This window comes from Macaca thibetana, chromosome 18 (assembly GCF_024542745.1).
Source record: "Macaca thibetana thibetana isolate TM-01 chromosome 18, ASM2454274v1, whole genome shotgun sequence".
Taxonomy (NCBI): Eukaryota; Metazoa; Chordata; class Mammalia; order Primates; family Cercopithecidae; genus Macaca; species Macaca thibetana.
The window spans coordinates 34,458,988-34,481,735 of record NC_065595.1 but is presented as its reverse complement, the minus strand read 5'-3'; the positions used below and the strand labels follow the sequence as shown (position 1 = coordinate 34,481,735).

General features: G+C 39.1%; 2 protein-coding genes across 4 annotated transcripts in view; one reads left to right on the top strand and one right to left on the bottom strand.

Annotated features, from left to right (window-relative positions):
• The window catches only part of ATP5F1A (ATP synthase F1 subunit alpha), a 541,488-nt gene that overhangs the window by 120,867 nt on the left and 397,873 nt on the right, over window positions 1–22,748 (bottom strand). The window lies entirely within an intron of this gene.
• ARK2N (arkadia (RNF111) N-terminal like PKA signaling regulator 2N) overlaps window positions 1–22,748 on the top strand; it is a 98,185-nt gene that overhangs the window by 36,374 nt on the left and 39,063 nt on the right. For all 3 annotated transcript variants that reach the window (XM_050767968.1, XM_050767967.1, XM_050767969.1), the window contains exon 2: window positions 9,425–10,209. In XM_050767968.1, the coding sequence (XP_050623925.1) occupies window positions 9,495–10,209 (715 nt within the window). In that variant the 5' untranslated portion in view covers window positions 9,425–9,494. The remainder of the gene's footprint in view (window positions 1–9,424; window positions 10,210–22,748) is intronic.

The following is a 22,748-nucleotide window of genomic DNA, read 5'->3' as shown; positions in this document are numbered from 1 at the left end:
AGTGCTGGGATTACAGTTGTGAGCCACTGCACCTGGTCAGTTCTTACTGATTTCAGTGTACACATAAGTGATCCTTCTGACACTACTCAGTAAGTTCTGTGAGGAACTCTCTTGTAAGATTTTGTCTACCACCTTACCTCAGTCACCTACTTCCATGGTTGTACCCTAACTAGGGCTTCTTGAACTATCCATTGTGAAGGACCAGCATATTTTTATTTCTAGTCCACTGTGGATTGATTATTTTGTAACATATGATAAAAATCGATTACTAGGAAGTTGAAATACTGATTTCGATTGTCGTAACAATATAAAGTTGTTACAAGTTTCTCAGTAATTACTCACTTTCTATACTTTTTGTTTTTCTTTTTGAGATGGAATCTGGCTCTGTCACCCAGGCTGGAGTGCAGTGGTGTGGTCTCGGCTCACTGCAACTTCCGCCTCTCGGGTTCAAGCCATTCTCCTGCCTCAGCCTCCCGAGTAGCTGGGGTTACAGGCGCATGCCACCGTGCCCGGCTAATTTTTGTATTTTCCGTGGAGACGGTTTCACCATGTTGGCTAGGCTGGTCTTGAACTCCTGACTTCATGATCCACCAGCCTTGGCCTCCCAAAATGCTGGGATTACAGGTGTGAGTCACAGCGCCCTGCCTTCTATATTTCTTTCACTGCGGGTGTACATTGATTTACAGACAACACTTTTAGTAGCATTGTTTTAGATCCTGTCAGTTATCAATTACTGTAACCCTTCCATAATCTGTTTCATTCACAGCACTCTTGGATTCTATCTTTCCAGCTCATTCTTTATAGTACCCTGATTTCAATATTTTTTGGCTCTGTTGGGATGTCCATTCCATCGGCCTATCCCATTTTTAGTGCTCTGTACCTTCTTGATGTGATCATTAGAATGATTTCCTTGCATACCCTCTTGCTTCTTTCTTGCTTCGTTCTACTTGTTGGGCAAAACTAAAATTCTGGTTAAATCCAAGATTTACCTTGTTGCACTTGGATTTATGCAGCTGAACTTAAATGGAGAAAAACATATACATATATACCAGTCTTTAAGTTCATGGCTACAGTCCTTAGAGTGGGCCCTTACTATTGCCTGGAAATTATATTATAGTATATTGTACTTCCCTGGTTCCTTCACTTTCCTAGTAGTGTTTCACACCTAGTCCTCTGATCAACTTCAGCACTACCTCATTCATCCTCACCTTAACTGATGACCTTGCTTTATACCTTAAGAAATTTGCAATCCAAAGAAAACATACACAGATTCTTATAATGTTTATCATTAGTCCATGCAAAATTAGAATGATGCCTTTTTTCTTGATAATACTTTTTGTGTTAAGGTCTGTTTTGCTTATTGCAGATAAAGATGAATCAGCTGGGATGGTAGTTGATTATATGATTTTCTGTTCTTAAATCTTTTTTTTTTTTTTTTTTTTTTTTTTTTTTTTTTTTTTTGGAGATGAAGTCTCGCTCTGTCGCCAGGCTAGAGTGCAGCGGCTTGATCTCAGCTCACTGCAGCCTCTGCCTCCCAGGTTCAAGCGGTTCTCTTGCTTCAGCCCCCCAGTAGCTGGAATTACAGGCATGCGCCACCATGCCCAGCTAATTTTTGTATTTTTAGTAGAGACGAGGTTTCACCATGTTGGCCAGGATGGTCTCGATCTCTTGATCTTGTGATCCACCCAACTCGGCCTTCCAAATGCTGGGATTACAGGTGTGAGCCACCGTGCCTGGCTCTGTTCTTAAATTTTTTATGTGTCCTTATATATGTGAAGTAGACATCAGCCAGTTACAGTATACAGTTACTTAACTACAATTGTGCAAAGTACTGTGAAGGAGGATAATGTGGGTAATATGCATTTCCTAGGGGTAATATTAGTATGTAATTTTATCAAAGGCTAAAAATATTAGCCTGTATTATTACCAAAGGATTATTCTGATTTCTGAAGGGTAGCCAGCAAGAGGATAGGCACAAAATGAAAATGACTGTGAAAGGCCAGAGATCTGGAAAAAACTCTTTTTATGTGACATTCTTGGTAGTTGGAGGGAGCTAGAGTGTGAGTGGTCCAAGATGAAAACTAGAAAGGTGGGCAGGGGTTTTGAGCAGGGGAAAGCAATCACATTTTTCCTCTTAAGTTTATGTTAATGGTCCCATAATTTGGAAATTGAGCATTGTGAATTGTTCTGACTGTATGAACTATTGTACTCAGCAGTTTTAATCTCTGTCAGATTCTCTGTAGCAGATGTTATAACACTTCTTCATTTTTTTTTTTTTTTAACAAACCCCCAAGCCTGCCTTCTTTTTCACTTTGTATTAAGCTTTGCTGACCAAGAAGGAGGTCTGATAAGAACTTCCTCAACTTTTCTCTTCCAGATTTTCACAAGTAGCCTTATTCAGCTTTATACTTTACACTCCCTGTCTCCTGTTTGAGCACTGTATACTGCTTAAATTCCATGGTTTAACTCTGAACTGTACGCATCTTTTGTTGTCTTAGTTTCTTAAAGAGTACAAGGACTAAAAAGTGAATTCATTTTCATTGTCCATAATTAACAACTTTTTTTTTTTTTTTTTTATTTTTTTTGAGACGGAGTCTTGCTCTGTGCCCCAGGCTGGAGTGCAGTGGCGCGATCTCGGCTCACTGCAAGCTCCGCCCCCCCGGGTTCACGCCATTCTCCTGCCTCAGCCTCCGGAGTAGCTGGGACTACAGGCACCCGCCACCTCGCCCGGCTAATTTTCTTGTATTTTTAGTAGAGACGGGGTTTCACCGTGTTCGCCAGGATGGTCTCGATCTCCTGACCTCGTGATCCGCCCGTCTCGGCCTCCCAAAGTGCTGGGATTACAGGCTTGAGCCACCGCGCCCGGCCTTTTTTTTTTTTTTTTTTTTTTTTTTTTTTTTTTTTAAAAGATGGAGTCTCGCTCTATCACTCAGGCTGGAGCGTACTGGTGTGGTCTTGACTCACTGCAACCTCCGCCTCCTGGGTTCAAGCGATTCTCCCGCCTCAGCCTCCCGAATAGCTTGGACTACAGGCGTCCGCCACCACACCTGGCTAATTTTTGTATTTTTAGTAGAGATGGGGTTTCACTATGTTGGCCAGGCTGTTCTCGAACCCCTGACCTTGTGATCCATCTGCCTGGGCCTCCCAAAGTGCTGGGATTACAGGCGTGAGCCATCATGCCTGGCCAACAACGTGTTTTTTCAGATTGTTGCATATAATCTATTTTCCTCCACGTTCACCACTGATCAGAAAGCAATATATAATCCCTTTTTAAAGGGAGAGAAAAACATCAGATAAATCTCAACTTGCCTTTACCTATCCTCCTTTACCCTATCTTCTAGAACTTTAAAAATTACTTTCTCTCATAAAGATAACATATTTACCTTGTAGAAATATTGCTCTGCCTACTGTATGGAAAACAGGTTGGTGCATAGGAGAAAGACTGAGTCTGAAGAGAGACAGTGATGGTAGTCAGTACTATTGAAAATAAATGATGGAGGTTGTGTCTAGAGTGGTGACAGCGGAGATAGAGAATAGTGGACAGACTAGAAAACTGTTAAGGAGGTGGGATTGATAGGAGTTAGTGAATGATGGAAGTGGTGAATGATGGGATGCAGTGAGTAAAGAACAAGGCATCGTCAAAGATAACTCAGGTTTTTGACATGAGCAACTGAGATAATAGCAATAGTGCTATATACTGAGCTAGAGAAAGCCAGAGAAGGAGCGGAGTGGGGTAGATCAGAGATGATCTGGATTTGGATATGATGTGATTATGGTACCTTTCCAAAATCTAAAGATATCAACTGGGTATTTGGGTGGACTGGTATAGAGTTCAGAGATCTGAGCTGGAGAAATAAAATTACTAGTCTAGGGATGGTGTTGGAAAATGTGGGTTTAGAAGAGCTCACTTTGGGCCAGGCATGGTGGCTCACCTGTAATCCTAGCACTTTGGGAGGCCAAGGTGGGTCGATCACTTGAACTCAGGAGTCTGTAACCAGCGTGGGCAACATGGTGAAACCCCGTCTCTACAAAAAATATAAAAATTAGCCAGGCATGGTGGCTTGCACCTGTAGTCTCAGCTACTTCAGGGGGCTGAGGCAGGAGGGGGGGTGGGAATAATTGGGCCAAGGAGACAGAGGTTACAGTGAGCCAAGATGGCGCCCCTGCACTCCAGCTGGGGTGACAGAGTGAGACCCTGTCTTAAAAAAAAAAAAAGAAGAAGAGCTCATGTTGGTGGATGGGCAAAACACCTAGACCTAGGACTAAATCCTGAGATTTGGTAGAGGAAGTTAAGCCTACAGAGTAGACTGGGAAGGACCAGCCAGAAGAATAGAGAAACCTTGAAGCCAAAGAAAAGCATTAATTGGTTTAAAGAACAGAGTACTCAGGCATAAAATGCTGCTTAAATATTAAGTAAGATTAGGGCCAAAATATGTTGGATTTAGAGATAGGGAGGTCATTAATGACCCTGGTAATAACTGTTCCACTGGTTTTTTTGTTTTTATTTTTTGAGACAGGGTCTTGCTCTGTCACCCAGCCTGGAGCGTACTGGTGCAAACACGGCTCATGGCAGCCCTGACTCCCTGGGCTCAAGGCATCCTCCTTGCTCAGTCTCCCCAGTAGCTGGAACCACAGCATGTGCCACATGCCCAGCTAAATTTTTTTTTTTTTTTTTTTTTTTTTTTTTTTGAGACGGAGTCTTGCTCTGTCGCCCAGGCTGGGGTGCAGTGGCCAGATCTCAGCTCACTGCAAGCTCCGCCTCCCGGGTTCACACCATTCTCCTGCCTCAGCCTCCCGAGTAGCTGGGACTACAGGCGCCCGCCACCTCGCCCGGCTAGTTTTCTGTATTTTTTAGTAGAGACGGGGTTTCACCGTGTTAGCCAGGATGGTCTCGATCTCCTGACCTCGTGATCCGCCCGTCTCGGCCTCCCAAAGTGCTGGGATTACAGGCTTGAGCCACCGCGCCCAGCGCCCAGCTAATTTTTAAATATTTTGTAGAGATGGGGTCTTGCCATGTTGCCTAGGCTTGTTCCTCTGGTTTGATAGGAGGAGGTGTCAGGTTGGATTGGGTTGCAGAAGGGAGTGTGAGAGTTAAGGAAATAGAAGTTTATACAGCTGTCATAATAAGATCGACTGTGAAAGAAGAGCATGATACCTAGAGAAGGAGATGTGAGATTGAAGGTGATAGGTCGAAGGAGGATTTCAAAAATGAATGAATGAATGTTCCAGTTGGATGTGACAGGTGGACGAGAGCCAAGGAATAATCAATAATGTAAGGTTCTAGGGAGATGAGAGGGGGATGAGCTCTAGTACTCATGTAGAGGAGGTTGCGTTTAGATTGGAGGGAAGAACAGCATGGGGGAAAGTGCTGTTCTAATAGGAAAAATGTTGTATATTTGTTACGTCACTGAATGTAAATTTACTGTCAACGTTAACCCAGAGGGTTGATAACCTTTTATGCCATTTATGTGATGCAATTCCTATTTGACAATTATATCATTTTATACTGCTAGCTACTTGACTGTTCCTACCAGAAAAACCTATTTTTTTTCCCTTGACCAAAAACAATATATGCAGTAAATAATCTGGTCATTTGGAAATATTACTCTTTATGTATGATATCATTTCCCCCTGTGGTTAGCACACTTTGTTTTTATTCCACTGCAGGGAGTTTACTCAGAGCTTATGTTTTCACTTTCTGTGACTTTTTTCTCCTGTATTTAATTAATTATAGCAAAATTCCACTATAGGGAGAAAGCATAGTAGAATTTATTGACTAAACTTGACCCAAGAAAAAGTCTCCTTTTTCTTCAGAAGACTTTCATGTCAGAGTGGATTTTTGAATAGATAATGCTTGTATACGTTACAAATTCAAGAGATACAAAACTGCATACTGCACTGTCTTCTCTTGTTCCCTTATTCACCTGCTTTCCTTCCCAGTTGGTATTACTATTTTCTTAAGTGTCTTTCCAAAGTCTGTGCATCTACAGGTAAACTCATGTAAATATAGTTTTGTTATTTATTTACATAAATGCTATAATGTATCTTTTTTCATTAAAATTGCGTGAGAGCTGTTTCTTATCTCTCTGTATAAAATGCTTTTTCTTTTTTAATGGCCACATTGTATGAACATACCATGATGAGCTAACTTGTGTCCTATTTATGGTCACTACTAGTCTTTTGTGATTGATTTGAGCATATTTAAGTGGTTTTATCTGCAATACCAGTTACTAATTTAGGTAGTAGAAATTAAATCTCAGTTAACACTCAAATTTAAGGAACTTGAAAGATAATCATTAAATTGAATGATGTGCCATATTGTCATTTTTTTTTTAACAGGGAAAACAATCTAGATTTGCTTGTGTTATCCACACAACTTATTTCTTGAAGAAACAAGAGTTGTATGGTCATTTTAACAAATTTACTTTTCAGTCTGATGCTGTATTATGTACTTTGAAAATATCCAGTGCTGCCTTCTTTCACAAATTGAGACTTTGATGCTTGTCCTATATAGCTGACATTAATTTCATCTGAGTATATTTTCTCAGATATTTTAACCTTAAGAAGAATTTTTTTTTTTTTTTTTTTTTTTTTTTTGAGACAGAGTCTCACTTTGTCGCCCAGGCTGGAGTGCAGTGGCGCGACCTCGGCTCACTGCAAGCTCCGCTTCCTGGGTTCAAGTGATTCTCCTGCTTCAGCCTCCTAAGTAGCTGAGATTACAGGTCCCTGCCACCATGCCCAGCTAATTTTTGTAGTTTTAGTAGAGATGGGGTTTCACTATCTTGGCCAGGCTGGTCTTGAGCTCCTGATCTTGTGATCCACCCGCCTCGGCCTCCCAAAGTGCTGGGAATACAAGTGTGAGTCACCATGCCCGACCTTGAGAAGAATCTTTATTCCAGAATATACAACTTGAATCTCCATAATATAATTAACTCTCATTTTTATTCAGTGAGAAAATCTTGGTCCCCTCCACTGCTAAATTTGGCTTAAAAAAAAGAACTTGGATTTATTCCTCATACCTGGGGGTATTTTGTATCTATGAATATTTTATTTCATGTTTGTATTGACAGCATGCTTTATTTATAACGGTCTCCATTGGTTTAACTGTTACTCCCTCTGTTGGCTTTCAGAGGTGTTACATTTTTTTGTAATGGTATCAGAAAAAATATTTATGCTGATTTTCACTTAGCTCCAACATTAGTACTATAATTGATACAAATATGTGAAGTAGGCTGCACACAATATTGTTTTATTTATTTTTGATTTATTTTATTTGTTTTTGAGATGGAGTCTGGCTCTGTCACCCAGGCTGGAGCGCAGTGGCGTTATCTTGGCTCACTGCAACCTCCGCCTCCCAGGTTCAAGCGGTTCTTTTGCCTCAGCCTCCCGAGTAACGGACTACAGGTGCTCACCACCGTGCCTGGCCAGTTTTTGTGTTTTTAGTAGAGACGGGGTTTCACCATGTTGGCCAGACTGGTCTCGAACTCCCGACCTCAGGTGATCCACCTGCCTCTGCCTCCCAAAGTGCTGGGATATAACAGGTGTGAGCCACTACTCCTGGCCTAGGATTGTTTTAAATTAACAAATGTTTCAGTGGCCATGAATGTTCTGGTTTCCATGAATCTGTTAAGGAAACTTAATCAGAATGCCTGTTTTATCAACAGCTGAGAACAGGGCTATGAAAAACAAAACAGGTATACAGAATGTTTGTATTAAGCAAAAAGTGGACTTGGCATGTTAGATCTGTTTTAAAGGATTTTTCAAGTATTTCCTAGTTTTTGTCTACTATAGATTGAACTGTCAAGTTAACTTGATGGAGTGAGATGCTGGAGATGCCATATTGCACCTAACTAGCATACCATATAGATTAATGGTTGTGTGTGTCTGTGACCTATGGACATGATAGTTGCTTTCTGTAATGTAACACTTACAGGGCAAGTTATTTACTTGCTTTCTATATTTAGCATCCTCTTTAAAAACCACCAGATTTTCAATAGGTTCTTGGAAACCACAACTTTAAATGGAACAAGATACTGCTGGTCTTTGAATGATGTCCTTTAGTTATAACGTTAATGAAAAAATTGTTTTGTTAAACATCATTTCACTTAAAGTCTCAGTTTCCAAGAACCTATTGACGATGTTAAGTAAGGACTTAACTGTATAGGTCATAAGCTTTTGAGGTTAAATATTATGTCCTGTACGGTTAATTGGAGTTAACCGTACAGGTTAAATATTATGTCCTGTATGGTTAATTGGAGTTGTATCACTCACAGTGGTGGTAGAGTGTTAGGTTTTAAATTTAGCATCCAAAGTGTAAAATGGGTGTAGAGTATTTTCTCTTAAATCCTTAATTCATTCATAGAATATACTAGGCTTTCTGGGTTCTGTATTTAGTGACCATTGTTGATAAAACATGTCACTAAACTAAAACTAGTTTAAACACTAGCCTCACATTCAGCATGATGAGGTACGTGGGAGCTAGGTAGGATTGAGGAAGCATCAAATTCTGGCCTTTCATCTTAATGCTTCACTAGAGCAACTCCTATTAAGGGGACTGCAGACAAGTTTGATGCATAGTATTTGGTTGCTCATTTGCCAAATGCATGTAATTGGATTGTGCATGTGTTTTTGTTTTTTTTTAAACATAAGTGTAGGGGCCAGGTGAGGTGGCTTACTCCTATAATCCCAGCAGTTTGGGAGGCCACAGTGGGTGGATCACTTGAGCTCAGGAGTTCGAGACCAGCCTGGGCAACATGGTGAAATCCTGTCTCTACAAAAAATGCAAAAATTAGCCGGGTGCGGTGGTGTGCTCCTGTAGTCCCAGCCATTTGGAAGGCTGAGGCAAGAGAATTGCTTGAGCCACGGCAACGGAGGTTGCAGCTGAGATTGCACCATTGCACTCCAGCCTGAGTGGCAGAGTGAAACCCTGTCTCAAAAAAAAAAAAAAAAAAAAAAAATTGATGTTTCTCTATTGTAACTCCCCTCCTCCTACCTCCTTTCTTTTTGGATTTGAATGTAAAAGTAGTCATTCCAGGTAATGCATTTCTAGACTAGTGTTAAAGCATTCTTTTTCATTTATATCAAAGTCAATACATGCATATTAATTATATCAGAGTTTTGAAGATTTCTTTCTAGAACACTTTAAATAAAATTGTAAACTGGAAAATGTTCGTTACATGTTGGCCTTGCAAGTTCAGTAATAGTGATTAATATTATGGCATTTTTAGTAGCTCAGTATGCTTAGATTTTGATGGTATTAGTCCTTTGAATTTGACTTTTGATCAGAGAAGCAGATAATAATATGTATATATTTTAAAGGCCTGTGTAATGGTAAGTTTTGCCCCACCGACTTATAAAGGTAGGCATGTTGTGTTGACCAAATAATCTGGCATTCTGTTTATTGACTTTGTGTGTTTTTGTACAGGTTGCTTTCCTGTTGCATCTTTGATATCATTTCCTAGACTCTACTCCATGATTTAACTTGAAATTCTGAAATGAAGATGGAGGAGGCAGTGGGAAAAGTCGAAGAACTCATTGAGTCCGAAGCCCCACCAAAAGCATCTGAACAAGAGACAGCCAAGGAGGAAGATGGATCTGTAGAACTGGAATCTCAAGTTCAGAAAGATGGTGTAGCGGATTCTACAGTGATTTCTTCAATGCCCTGCTTGTTGATGGAACTGAGAAGGGACTCTTCTGAGTCTCAGTTAGCATCCACGGAGAGTGACAAGCCTACAACTGGCCGAGTTTATGAGAGTGACTCCTCTAATCACTGCATGCTTTCCCCTTCCTCTAGTGGTCACCTGGCTGATTCAGATACATTGTCTTCCGTAGAAGAAAATGAACCCTCTCAGGCAGAAACAGCGGTAGAAGGAGACCCTTCAGGAGTGTCTGGTGCCACAGTTGGGCGCAAGTCTAGGCGGTCCCGATCAGAAAGTGAAACATCCACTATGGCTGCCAAGAAAAACCGGCAATCCAGTGATAAACAGAATGGCCGAGTCGCCAAGGTTAAAGGTCATCGGAGCCAAAAGCACAAGGAGAGGATCAGGCTACTGAGGCAGAAACGGGAGGCTGCTGCAAGGAAGAAATACAACCTGCTGCAGGACAGTAGTACCAGTGATAGTGACCTGACTTGTGACTCAAGCACGAGCTCATCGGATGATGATGAAGAGGTTTCAGGGAGCAGCAAGACAATCACTGCAGAGATACCAGGTAGAGGATGTTTTTTAAACTGACTGTAAAGTACCTGATGGCATTCTCAGCTGTCAGGCTCAGTTAGATGAGTGACACTTGAAAAAATCCAGGAGACCTGCAGCTCTGTGTAAATTTGAAGACTGCAGTCTATTACAAGACATGGCCAATTTATAAAACCTGTTCTGAGGTTTCCAGTGCACTTTAGCACATCAGGAAAAAAAAAATTAAATGGTTAATGATAGGGACAAGATTATTTTTAAGTAATGGAATTTCTCACAAGTCTCTCTGTAACACATTACCTGAACTCCCATCGTTGCCTTTTTAGCACTGCTTAGATTTAATACTCACTGTTCAGCATCATTACTGAGTACATTCTCCTCAGGAATAGGCACCTTGCTTTATTATATAGCCACTGCACTCGAGCTTATAGTGTTTGAAATAACACATTCTATCTTTTGTTAAAGTTTTCTAATAATTTTTCCTCCAAAAACAGTAGTTTTATGTGTTTTACCCCATATTCAGTGCATGATAAGCTAATTATCCTTGTTACAAATCTTTCTATCTTAAGTTGTCGCTCACATTGAAAAGAATGTCTTTCTGAAAATTTTCCATTAGTTTCCCAAGCTTTAAAAAAGTTTGTTAGAAATCTGCTTGTTCTAGCTCTCATTGGTATAAGGGTCTGTAATTTATTACATATTTGGTAAATCTGCTTTCCCCATATTATTCCATCTGGTACTGTGTACTATAATACAAAGGCAGTCTTGAGATTTCATAGTGGAAGAAAGATGTATCTGAATGGCTCTTAAGTAGTGAATTCTTATTATCCAAGAGATCCTTACAATATGATCGGGAACATTTTGTAAACTATATGACGTTGAATAGGTCATGGCAGTATTGTTTATTGCCACATTGAAGAGGGGCAAGTTCTGATTTTCTAAAGTTTTACGAGTGACTATGTTTTTTTTTTCTCTCTGGTTTTCTGAAAGCTTTCTGTATCTACATGTGAAGACAGCATATTGCTGATATACAAAGAATATTTGAAGAAAAATCATATTGGTTAATGAAATCTATAGCTTCCCAAAGTTATATAAATTCAGTAACAAGAATGATTGGTTTTAAAGCACTTTATAGATGTTGAAGTTCTGATAATAAGTCTCGTTCATATAATATAAATATGAATCTCAAACAATCTTTAGAAATGCTTTTTACTGTTTTAATATCTCTGTTGAATTCCTTTGCTATCGTTCCTTGTAATAAAACTAACGGGAAGGGGATTTCAATGGAGCTCATCAGTTAAATGCATGAGAGAAACAGACTTTGGGGTTGTTCTAAGGCAGGTTTTAGGTATGTATTTTAGTTTTACATGTAATAATATTTTTAAGAGAACCTTATTAATACCTGTAAAATTGTGCATTCCTATATCTTGTTCTAACCTCCTAATCAAGACCTTGATGGATCTCTTAATACAATACTTAATCCAACTTACTAAACAGGATCTTATGTAACTACCCCAATACTTTGCCTTTTTATGGAAAGGAAGAAGGTGGGTAAACAAAAATCTCTCTGAAGACAGAACCCCATTGTAAGGTGGCTTGAGAAATGTCTTCATAGGCACTTTCCCTGTTTTGCTTAAATAGGTTAGCTGTGCTTTGCTCATATTTTCCTAATCTTCTTTCTAATTGAGTATCTTGATTACTGCTTAAAACTTAAAACACCAGTGGTCTATTTCTTGTCTCTTCTGAATTGTGTACTAACTGAACACCAAAGTAAATTAATTTAAATCTATAGTTTGGTTTCTCTTATTCACACCATTTAGTAAGTTTGTGGCTTTTGAAATATAGTTTTCTAAGGTAATCCTGGAGAATCAAATGGTGGATTGAGGTATAGGACCACTGTATATGACTGCCTGGGTGTGTGCTGGCAGTTTTGGGAGGTGCCATTCCCATAAGACAGGTATGAATGATCTTTACTGGAATTAGGCAAAGCAGCAAAGACGGAACAACCTAGAATTCAAATATTAGGAATTTCATTTCAATTGTCCATATTGTTGTCTCTTGAAAAATTGTGACATTGTGAATTTTTAATGTAACAGTGATGTATCTTTCAGTTTCCTGAGTCACCTTATGACTTTGGGGAAGAGAGGAGGCACACTCAACCTTATAGTAAGAGCAGTTGTCGAAAAGTTGCATAAATTGTAAAGGTGGGATAAATTATGAACTGACTTGAGTTCAACAACATGGACATTCAGGTGAACTTAAGCTGGATGGGCCTAACAGAATCTCTTGGATGTCGGAACGTTAATTCAGCTGTTTACACAGAATGGAAACCAAGTGGAAAAGTAAAAACCAATTATTGCCATCCTCTTTCATTAAGGTGCAACCCATTTAGTAATTCAGAAAATACTCTATAAGCTTTTGTTTGGGCTCAGCTTAGAAGTTGAAGGCGTTATCTTAAATAATTCCTATTAGGATATCCTAATACCTTAATCCTAAATGTTATGTCAAAGAATTGTAACTGTTAATGCATTTTCTCTTTTAGAGAGTGCAAGTAATTAATAATGCAGACCAGTATAGTGCACGATCATACTTTGAGTTTGATATCTGGGCAACAGATGTTTATGATGATTTTTAAAGTCAGCAGTTAATTAACTGACAGGCAGCTTAGTGTCGGCGCTAGATCATCTATCCTTAAAGGTTTTGGAAGTATATTGATGTTTTAAGGATCTGTTTGGAGGTATCATATCAAAATAATGCTGGCAGTATTTTCATTTGGGAGACTTAGAGATGAGTAAAGGGCATTTTATAGTAAATTTGTAATATTTTATGGTGAATTCATGTAAAAGTACTATGTGATGTTTATCTTGAATATCAAGACTTTTATCAAGTGATTTCTTTCTTTTTTTTTGAGACCGAGTCTTGCTCTGTCGCCGGGCTGGAGTGCAGTGGTGCGATCTCTGCTCACTGCAACCTCCGCCTCCCAGGTTCAAATGATTCTCCTGCCTCAGCCTCCCTAGTAGCTGGAACTACAGGCGTGTGCCACCATGCCCAGCTAATTTTTGTGTATTTTTAGTAGAGATGGGGTTTCACCATGTTGGCCAGGATGGTCTTGATCTCCTGACCTCATGATCCGCTTGCCTTGGCCTCCCAAAGTGCTGTGATTACAGGCGTGAGCCACTGCGCCCAGCCATTATCAAGTGGTTTCTTTATGCATTATCTTTTTGTGCTTTGATCGTTCTCTGCAATTTTATGATTAGAGCATTACTTTTAATTGGGGGGGGCAGTTTCTCTGTAAAATCAGTTTTGAGACTAGCTCTATAAAATCTGTAGTTGGAGGGATTTTGATTTTAATATAAATAATGGGCATTAGCCCTCATTCAGTTTGAAAAAGTTAATTTTCTGAACATACTAACATACATGCATGGGTATACATGGTCAGTGGGGAAGAGTTTTTCCAGTAACTGTTTTTCATAAATATTTAGCAGAGTGGACCTCCATACAGGGTACCTTTATCTTGTCTTTAATAACCTGCTTTGTGGTTAAATGCCTATTCACACTGAGGTTCCAAAAATAATACACCCCATGGTAGGTAAGAGTGAGTTGTCTTGGTTGGTTTGCCTTTGAAAATCTGATTTCTTTTGGAGAATGTCGTTGAGGGTACTGAGGACAGCTGTCTAAGTTTACTTGAATTCTCAATCCATGCAGCCAGGCTAGACCAGCTCAGCCCCGCTTCAAGACAGGATCTGAGCACTCATTACTCACCATACATATTTAATGCAGTGAGCTGCATCATGACAAGCTATCATCTTAACTCATAGTTTTTCTCTGGTAGAGATAATTATACTTATTATACTTGATCAGTTAACTCTTGCTTAAAAATTAAAAAAATATTTTTAAGTGACAAATTATTTGTAGAAATTTTTGAAAATAAAAAAATGTGAAGTAGAAAATTAAAATCACCCATAATTCTGCTTTTGTTAACATTTGAATATGTTGTCTTCCATGATATATAACAAAATTTGTCTGGATATTGTGTATGTCATCCTTTCCTTCTTAGCATTGCGTTTTGAGTGTTTAACTAGAGCACTAAATATTCTCCCTAGAACATACGGATTTTGAATAATTTAGCTAATCATAAAAATAACTTCCCTAATGTTGGTCCTTTGGGCTCTTTTAAGTTTTTGCTGTTATGAGTTAAGGGTATGAACACTTAAGGCTCTTGACCACATACTGCCATACTGCTTTTAAAAAATAATTAAGTTGAGTGCGATGGCTCACGCCTATAATCCCAGCACTCTGGGAGGCTGAGACAGGTGGTTCACTTGAGGCCAGGAATTCGAGACCAGCCTGGTGAACATAGTGAAACCCCATCTCTACTAGAAATAACAAAAGTTAGCTGGGCATAGCAGCACGTGCCTGTAGTCCCAGCTGCTCCAGAGGCTGATGTGGGACGATTGCTTGAGCCCAGGAGGCAGAGGCTGTAGTGAACTGTGATTGAGCCTCTGCACTCCAGCCTGGGTGACAGAGCAAGACTCTGTCTCAAAAAAATCCAAATAAAAACAAAAATAAGTTTATTTCACCCAGGAGCTTGAGTGTTCATGCATTGTATTCTTGCTATGGAATATTAATTTTTTTAAAAAGCTTGCTGATTTGATAGAAGAGTGATATCTTGCCGATGTGGTGTCTCACGCCTGTAATCCCAGCACTTTGGGAGGCTGAGGCAGATGAATTACCTGAGGTCAGGAGTTTGAGACCAGCCTGGTCAACATGGTGAAACCCCATCTCTATGGGGAGAAAAAAAAAAAAAAAAAAAAAAATTGGCCAGGCGTGGTGGCGTGTGTCTGTAATCCCAGCTACTCGGGAGACTGAGACAGGAGAATTGATTGAACCTGGGAGATAGATGTTGCGGTGAGCTGAGGTCACGCCACTGCACTCCAGCCTGGGTGACAGCAAGACTCTATTAAAAAAAAAATGGTATTTTGATGTTAATTTGCATTTCTTTGATCACTACTGAAGTTGAAAAATGTTTAGCAATTTGTATTTGTTTGGTAAAGTCTGTTCATATTCTTTGCACATTTTTCTTCTGACGTGTTTTTTCTTACTAATTTTTGAGGCCTTTTAACCTTTTGGGGATTTAATTGCTTGGCAAATTTTAAATATAAGGCAGTGAGGAGGATTCATGGTTGAAAATCCCAAACCCACATAGTGAATCCATGAAGCACAGTAATTGATCTTTTTCCTAGATTGAATATCAAATGATTTCAGTGGCTAAAAGCCCCATGTCCCTATTTTAAGCCTTTTGTAATCTGGTTGTAGTTTGGTAGCTATTTAAGAGACTCACAAAATACATTGATAACAAAACACTGACACGAAATAATCAGGTAAAAACTGTCTATTTTCAGCTTGGTAAATGCAAATCAGGTGGGTAAAATACATAGGGTTTTCAATCTGGCTATGTATTAGAATCAGCTGGGTGGCATTTAAAACGTCTGATGCCCAGACCCCATTTTAGCCCCATTCAATCAGAGTCTTTGGAGTCTGACCCCAGGCATCAGCTTTAAAACTGATGACATTTATACGATCAGCCTTAGGTGATGACACTGAGTAGCCAGGGCTCAGAACCGCTCAGTTAAGCAATGATATGTTAAGTCTCCTATATCTGAAAATCACTGTGAAACTGGTAGTCTGATTCAATTAAGTTCTCTTACTGCTAATGGTTATCAAGTTCTAAACAGTGGAGTCTGGTTTTTTTGAAATTACATTAGTTATAAATTACAGCACAGTTCTATATTAATTAACAAGCATTAAGTGCCCTCTTTTACTTCATTTAAGCGATTATTTGAAAAGCATGCAATGTCTAAATGTGGTTTTCTATATGCTACAAGGTCTGGATGATGTTAACTTAATTAAAAAGCTTTAAAGTCTTACTGGTGGGTATCCTTTGGCAATTTCTCGTGTTAAAGCACCAAGATACTATTTTTGGCCTGCTTTTCTTATTTCCTAAAGTGAGTGCCTATATTAACTTTGTAAAAGGAAAAGCATAAAGTCTTTTTCTCAAAATAAGGTATATCTTAGTGTTAATAAAAGAGCATGTGTGTGTTTAAGGTGAGAATGTGGTCCCTTTTTTTTGTCATTGTTTTTTAATAGATTTTGCTTTTAGAGCAGTTTTAAGTTCACAGCAAAATCGAGCAGAGGAGACAGAGAGTTCACATGTACCCCCTTCTCCCATATAGCCATGGCCTCCCCTACTATCAACATCCTGCACTAGAATGGACATTTGTTACAACGATGAACCTACATTGACACATCATTATCACCCAACGTCTGTAGTTTACTGTTAGGGTTCACTCTTGGTGTTGTAAGTTTTGTGGGCTTTGATAAATGCATCATTGGTCCCTGTTTTTAAGGCCTCAGAATGTCTTGCTTATCAGTGATTATTGCTTGTAAGAATCTTTATGAGGCTACAACTTACCTCACTGCCCCCAGCATAAATGTTCTTATATCATTTTCAGCTTTTAAATACTCATTTTTAGTATTCATTGAGAAATAAATAATGCGAGAATCTAAAGCAGATCAAAGGAGGCATCTGATTTCCTGTCCTGTGCTTCAGTTTGCCCAGCACTTATAATGGGGCTTAAAGGAAGTTAAGCTTTAAATTTCATTTAGTCTTTTTTCCCATAAGCTAAACATACTAACCTTTGGGGAAAGTCATGTCCTTCTTGAGGGAGTTTTCATATAAACAAAACTTTTTAAAAAAGTGAGGACAGCATAGGGCATGGAGTAATCAGAGGAAAAGGAATAATATGAAATTAGAGGTTGGTGACCGATTTCATGAGGTTTTTATTTGCTAGGTAGAACTGGGCTAAATGTTTGTCTCACAGCCTTTTAGGCATTGAAAATAGGTGGCCTGACTGAATTAAAAATTCTTTTTTATCTAGGAGAAGCATAGTTGTATTTGATAGTGAGACATGGGAAACTTCTCTTTGCATCGTCATAAAAGGTCACTTTGTGATAAAGCAAACCATGTTTTCACAAATTAGTTTAACAAACGCTCAGTAGAGCATTCCATAAGAGCATTATTTGTAAGATTCTCGATGTAGGTTGATGGTATAAGGCCAAGATTGATTGATTCCATCAATCATTCTTTTATTCAGCAAGTATCTGAGCACCTAGTCCATGGCTTTGGGGATACTACAGTGAGAGAAGTCTCTGTTGTCATGGAACTTAATCTTTCATGAGGAGACAATAAATGAATTCATCATATGCTATCAGGTAGGGATATGTGATGTGAATAATAAGCAGGATATAAGAGATAAAGATTGACTAGGAATGGGGTAGAAAAGCTATTTTAGTTAGTGTAGTCAAGAATGATCTGAGGAAGTAACATTTTTATTAGATCCCTTAGAATGAAGAGTTCAGTATAGTTTTATTAGAGACCTAAACTATAGGGGACCCAAACCAAAGATGATCTAGCCTAGTTCAAGGATGAAATTATATATGTATGGGACCATATCCTAAACTGGACCACTGTGCTACTGGGTATTAATAGTTGTACACATGTTCAGATGTTTGGAAAGTGCTGGATTATGTGTTAACAGATGTCATTTGTTTTAAACCTCAGGGCGCTTCAGCCATTAATGAAGGTGCTCTCCAGTGGGAAGGATGTGATTTGTAGTATATCCCAAACTTAACTACATTTTGTTTTGTGTGTGCATTTTAACATTTTACACAGACCAGTTTGTAAAAGCTGACCCAGAGGTACTCTGTATCATCTCCTTCATGTGGTTTTCCATAAGAATTAAAAAAAAAAATTAAAACAGATCTTTTGTGTGGTAAGAATCATCACCTGAGAGTGATTGTATAATGATTGAGTGTGGGCCAGCTGACAAAACAACTTTTTAGAATTTTAAAGTGAAAGGAGTTAAAATACTCAAGAATGCAGTAGTTCTCAACTAAGGATGTACATTAAAATCACCTGGGGAGCTTAAACCGAAACAAATCTTAGGTGCCTTGGAGCCACCCTAGGTTTTGGTATTTAAGCCTCTCCAGTTCTTATTGTTCAGCAAAGGTTGGAAACTACTGTTACAGATTCAGTCAGTTGTATTCAGCCTGTGTAGTAACAATACATGCTGCCAGGTAGATATATTAAAGCTATGAAAAATAATATTTCATTATTTTTTTGGAATTAGTGGCTTTGATTAATGAATTTAATCACTACCTATGAATGCTAGATCTATCAGGCTCTCCTTAGCAATGCTTATGTCATTTTCCTGAGTAAGTGTGTCTTAATAAAAATACAATTTCTGAAGCAATAATGTTTTATGAAATGGCCTCAGTGTCTTTAAAGGTGCCTTCGGTCATGCTGGGGGATCTGAAGGAGCGCCCAGGGAAGTTACAGGATTACTTGACAGGGGTGCTGTGTGATAGGAACTGCACAGGCAGTGTCCTAGAAGAGGCCAGGAGCTGTTTTTCCAAGATGCAGAGGCAGACAGAGAAGTTCCACATGTGGATGGAAAAGGTAACTTACCCTGACACTGGCAAAGAGAACAAGCAGCTACTCGAACCCAGGGGACCTAAATGCAACTAGTTGGCCAAAGAATTTTCCCTGTCATCCATCAAGTGCTTACATGGCAGATGCCTGATTTCCAAGTACTGCCACAGCAGCCCTTTGGTTCTTACATGACTTGTCCAAATATTGACAGTATGTCAGAGTTCCCAAAGATGTATAATTGCAATTTTCTAGTTAACGTTGCTGGAAATGGGAATATTACCTAACAGCCTTTGAATCTATCACAAAATGAATTGTATTGACAATCTGCATTTTGGATTGTGTGAGAAATAATATGCTTTTGCCCATTGTAAGTTTCTTTTGATGATGTTGCTGGGTTTTTTTTGAGACAGAGTCTCGCTTTGTTGCACAGGCTGGAGTGTAATGGCGCGATCTCGGCCCACTGGCCCACTGCAACCTCCGCCTCCTGGGTTTAAGCGATTCGCCTGTCTCAGCCTCCCGAGTATCTGGGATTACAGGAGCCCGCCACCATGCCTGGCTAATTTTCTTTGTATTTTTAGTAGAGACAGGGTTTCACTATGTTGGCCAGGCTGACCTCGTGATCTTGAACTCCTGAGCTCGTGATCAGCCCACCTTGGCCTCCCAAAATGCTGGAATTACAGGCGTGAGCCACCAAGCCCAGCCCTGATGATGTTTTAAAAGCTGCAGTAAAAAACAGCTTCCTTTTTAAAAATTAGGTATTTGCGACAGAAAGCCCCAGAATTGGATACATTTTAGCTTGAGTTTTGTTATGTATGGTTGGAACATAGAACCATATTTATACAATAGTAGGAGCCATCCTCTTCCTTGCTTTTTACCAAAAATAGAAATAAAACAAAAAACTGGAAATTTTAGTGAACCTAAATAGGTAGATGGTTAATTCCTTGAGAATCTCTTAGCACTTACTCTGTACAGACGCTGTTGACTTCTGCTTCTAATTGGGGGACCTCATAGTTAACTGTGAAGATCGTAGTTAACTGTGAATGTACTCCATGAACATTTTTATGTAATTATTCCACACGTCATTTAATAATCTAATTTGTTGCTAGTTTTTCGTGAATTATATTCAGTATCACTTGTATGCAGAAGAACACAATACGGTTTTGAGCAAATATTTGCTATGTACCTACTATTCAAGATAATGTAGGGAAAACAGATTAGACTGCAGCTTGATTTCATGCATGAGAAAAATAGTATTTTTCATTGACATGGAGATGGATTTTTATTTTGAGCTTTAATTTAAAGCTCAGTGCCCAAGGTGGTAATCTGGTAGGCATCAGCCAGTGGAATTTCTGGTACCCTGATGTAAAGGGTACCTGTAGAGGATAAAGATAAAATGGTCACTATATCAAGGGTATGTATTGGGTGGGGTTTTAAATTGCTAGTGACTAAGTTTATTAGTGAATGTACTACCAGTTTAATTTTGTTTTCAGTCCTCGAATTAAAAATAAATGGACCTTAGTTATGTTAAATAACTCATAGAGCGTGTCAAAAGATAGGAAATATCACAGGATTGAAGGTCTTGCAACATGATAGATGTTTTTATGTGCAGCCTGGGATTGGTAAATGCTGGCATTTTATCTTTTAAAGATTTCTAGTAATAATGTGAGACACAGCTAAATTAGGATGACAGTCTTCAATAAGAATATGTAAGTTTGCTGATACTAAGTGGTTTTTTAAAATTGGGTTTTCCACTGGATTTACTTTTTTTTTTTTTTTTTTCCTGAGATGGAGTTTTGCTCTTGTTGCCCAGGCTGGAGTGCAATGGTGTGGTCTTGGCCCACTGCAGCCTTTGCCTCCTGGGTTCAAGCAGTTCTCCTGCCTCAGCCCCCCAAGTAGCTGGGATTACAGGCACCCACCACCATGCCCAGCTAATTTTTGTATTTTAAGTAGAGACAGGGGTTTCACCATGTTGACCAGGCTGATCTCAACCTCCTGACTTCAGGTGATCCACCTGCCTCCGCCTCCCAAAGTGTTGGGATTACAGGCATGAGCCACTGCGCCTGGCCTGGATTTATTTTTGAGAGGAAATTAGTCTTTCACATTTATAATAACATCAATATGAAAAAGGTTCATTTTATTTAATGAAGTTGCCACTTAGGAAAAAAAACCGAATTCTGCTTGTGTTTTTTTTTTTTTTTTTTTTTTTTTTTTTTGAGACGGAGTCTCGCTCTGTCGCCCAGGCTGGAGTGCAGTGGCCGGATCTCAGCTCACTGCAAGCTCCGCCTCCCGGGTTCACGCCATTCTCTTGCCTCAGTCTCCCGAGTAGCTGGGACTACAGGCGTCTGCCACATCGCCCGGCTAGTTTTTTGTATTTTTTAGTAGAGACGGGGTTTCACCATGTTAGCCAGGATAGTCTCGATCTCCTGACCTCGTGATCCACCCATCTCGGCCTCCCAAAGTGCTGGGTTACAGGCTTGAGCCACCGCACCCGGCCGTCTGCTTGTGTTTTTTAAGAGGAAATATAGGTGGTATATTTAGAGTCTCATATAAACAATCAAGATCTTCGATATGTCTCTCAATATTTGTTAGTAACGTTACTCAGAAAATATGTCACCACTTTGTTTTGATTCAGTTCTATATCCACATATTTGTAACTTGTAAATTACCAGTAATAGACTGAACCAGGTTTTTTCCTTTTCTGGTTTTGAATTGAAAAATTGAAAATTGCTGCTTTATTTGTTTTTTTCATTTTAGAACTGGTTTTATGAGAATTGGAAGTTAACTTTGGGGATGACTTATTTCTGTGTTCAGTTTTTGTTTAAGGATATATGCATCCTTGTACAAGGATGTATATAGTATATATGACTAGCAGTCTCTCCCTTTTTTTTTTTTTCATTTTTTGAGATGAAGTTTCGCTCTCATTGCCCAGGCTGGAATGCAATGGCGTGAACCCAGCTCACCGCAACCTCCGCCTCCTGGGTTCAAGTGATTCTCCTGCCTCAGCCTCCTGAGTAGTTGGGATTACAGGCATGCGCCACCATGCCTGGCTAATTTTTGTGTTTGTAGTAGAGATGGGGTTTCTCCATATTGGTCAGGCTGGTCTTGAACTCCCAACCTCAGGTGAACCGCCTGCCTCGGCCTCCCAAAGTGCTAGGATTATAGGCATGAGCCACTGTGCCTGGTCGATCTCTTCTTTTTTTGTGTAATGATTTTTAGATTTTCTGAACTTAATATTTGACCAGTAGAGGTAAGGTTTGAACACCGGGAGCAACTTACAATAAATAATGTTAGTATGATTTTTCACTGTAAAATATATAAGAGTTTGTTATAACTGATGGGTTTCTCTCTGAAATGATAGTGCAACATTGGTTAACTATTTCCCCAAACAGATTTTTTTTAAATTAAGTTTTACATCAATAGGAAGAACATATTGGTTTTGGATGACTGAATGAATTTTAATGAATCTACAGTCTTTACTTGAAGTTTAGGTATTTTCAGGGAAGTTCTGTTTTCACCTTCTTCCTGGAATCCCAGATTTTTATTAGACATAGATTTTTAGATGTAAGAAAATATTAATTTAATTTCATCATGTTAAAGACTACTTTTCTATGCATGTGTAAACTGCTTCAAGCACTTAACAGGCTTCTTTTTTGTTTTATGATATAATACTTAATATATTAAGCATGCTTTGAAATGCATTTTAAGATAGAAAAGGTTAATTTTTTAAAGAATAACATAGACAACTTATTGCTAGTGTTGTATTGACTGGATCCATTCTAATTTTTATTGTTATTGGATAATCAGGCAAGAGCTCTGTAGATTTTTTTTGCCTTTAAGAAAAAAATTTCAGTGGAATGGAATTAACAAACATAGGTAGGTTTTTTTTTGGTGGGGGTTGGGGAGATAGGGTCTCACTCTGTCATCTAGGCTGGAGTGCAGAAAGGTGCCGTCTTGTCTCACTGTAACCTCTGCCTCGCAGGCTCAAGCAATCCTCCCACCTCAGCCTCCCAAATAGCTAGGACTACCACCTGGCTAATTTTTGTATATTTTGTAGAGACAGGGTTCTGATA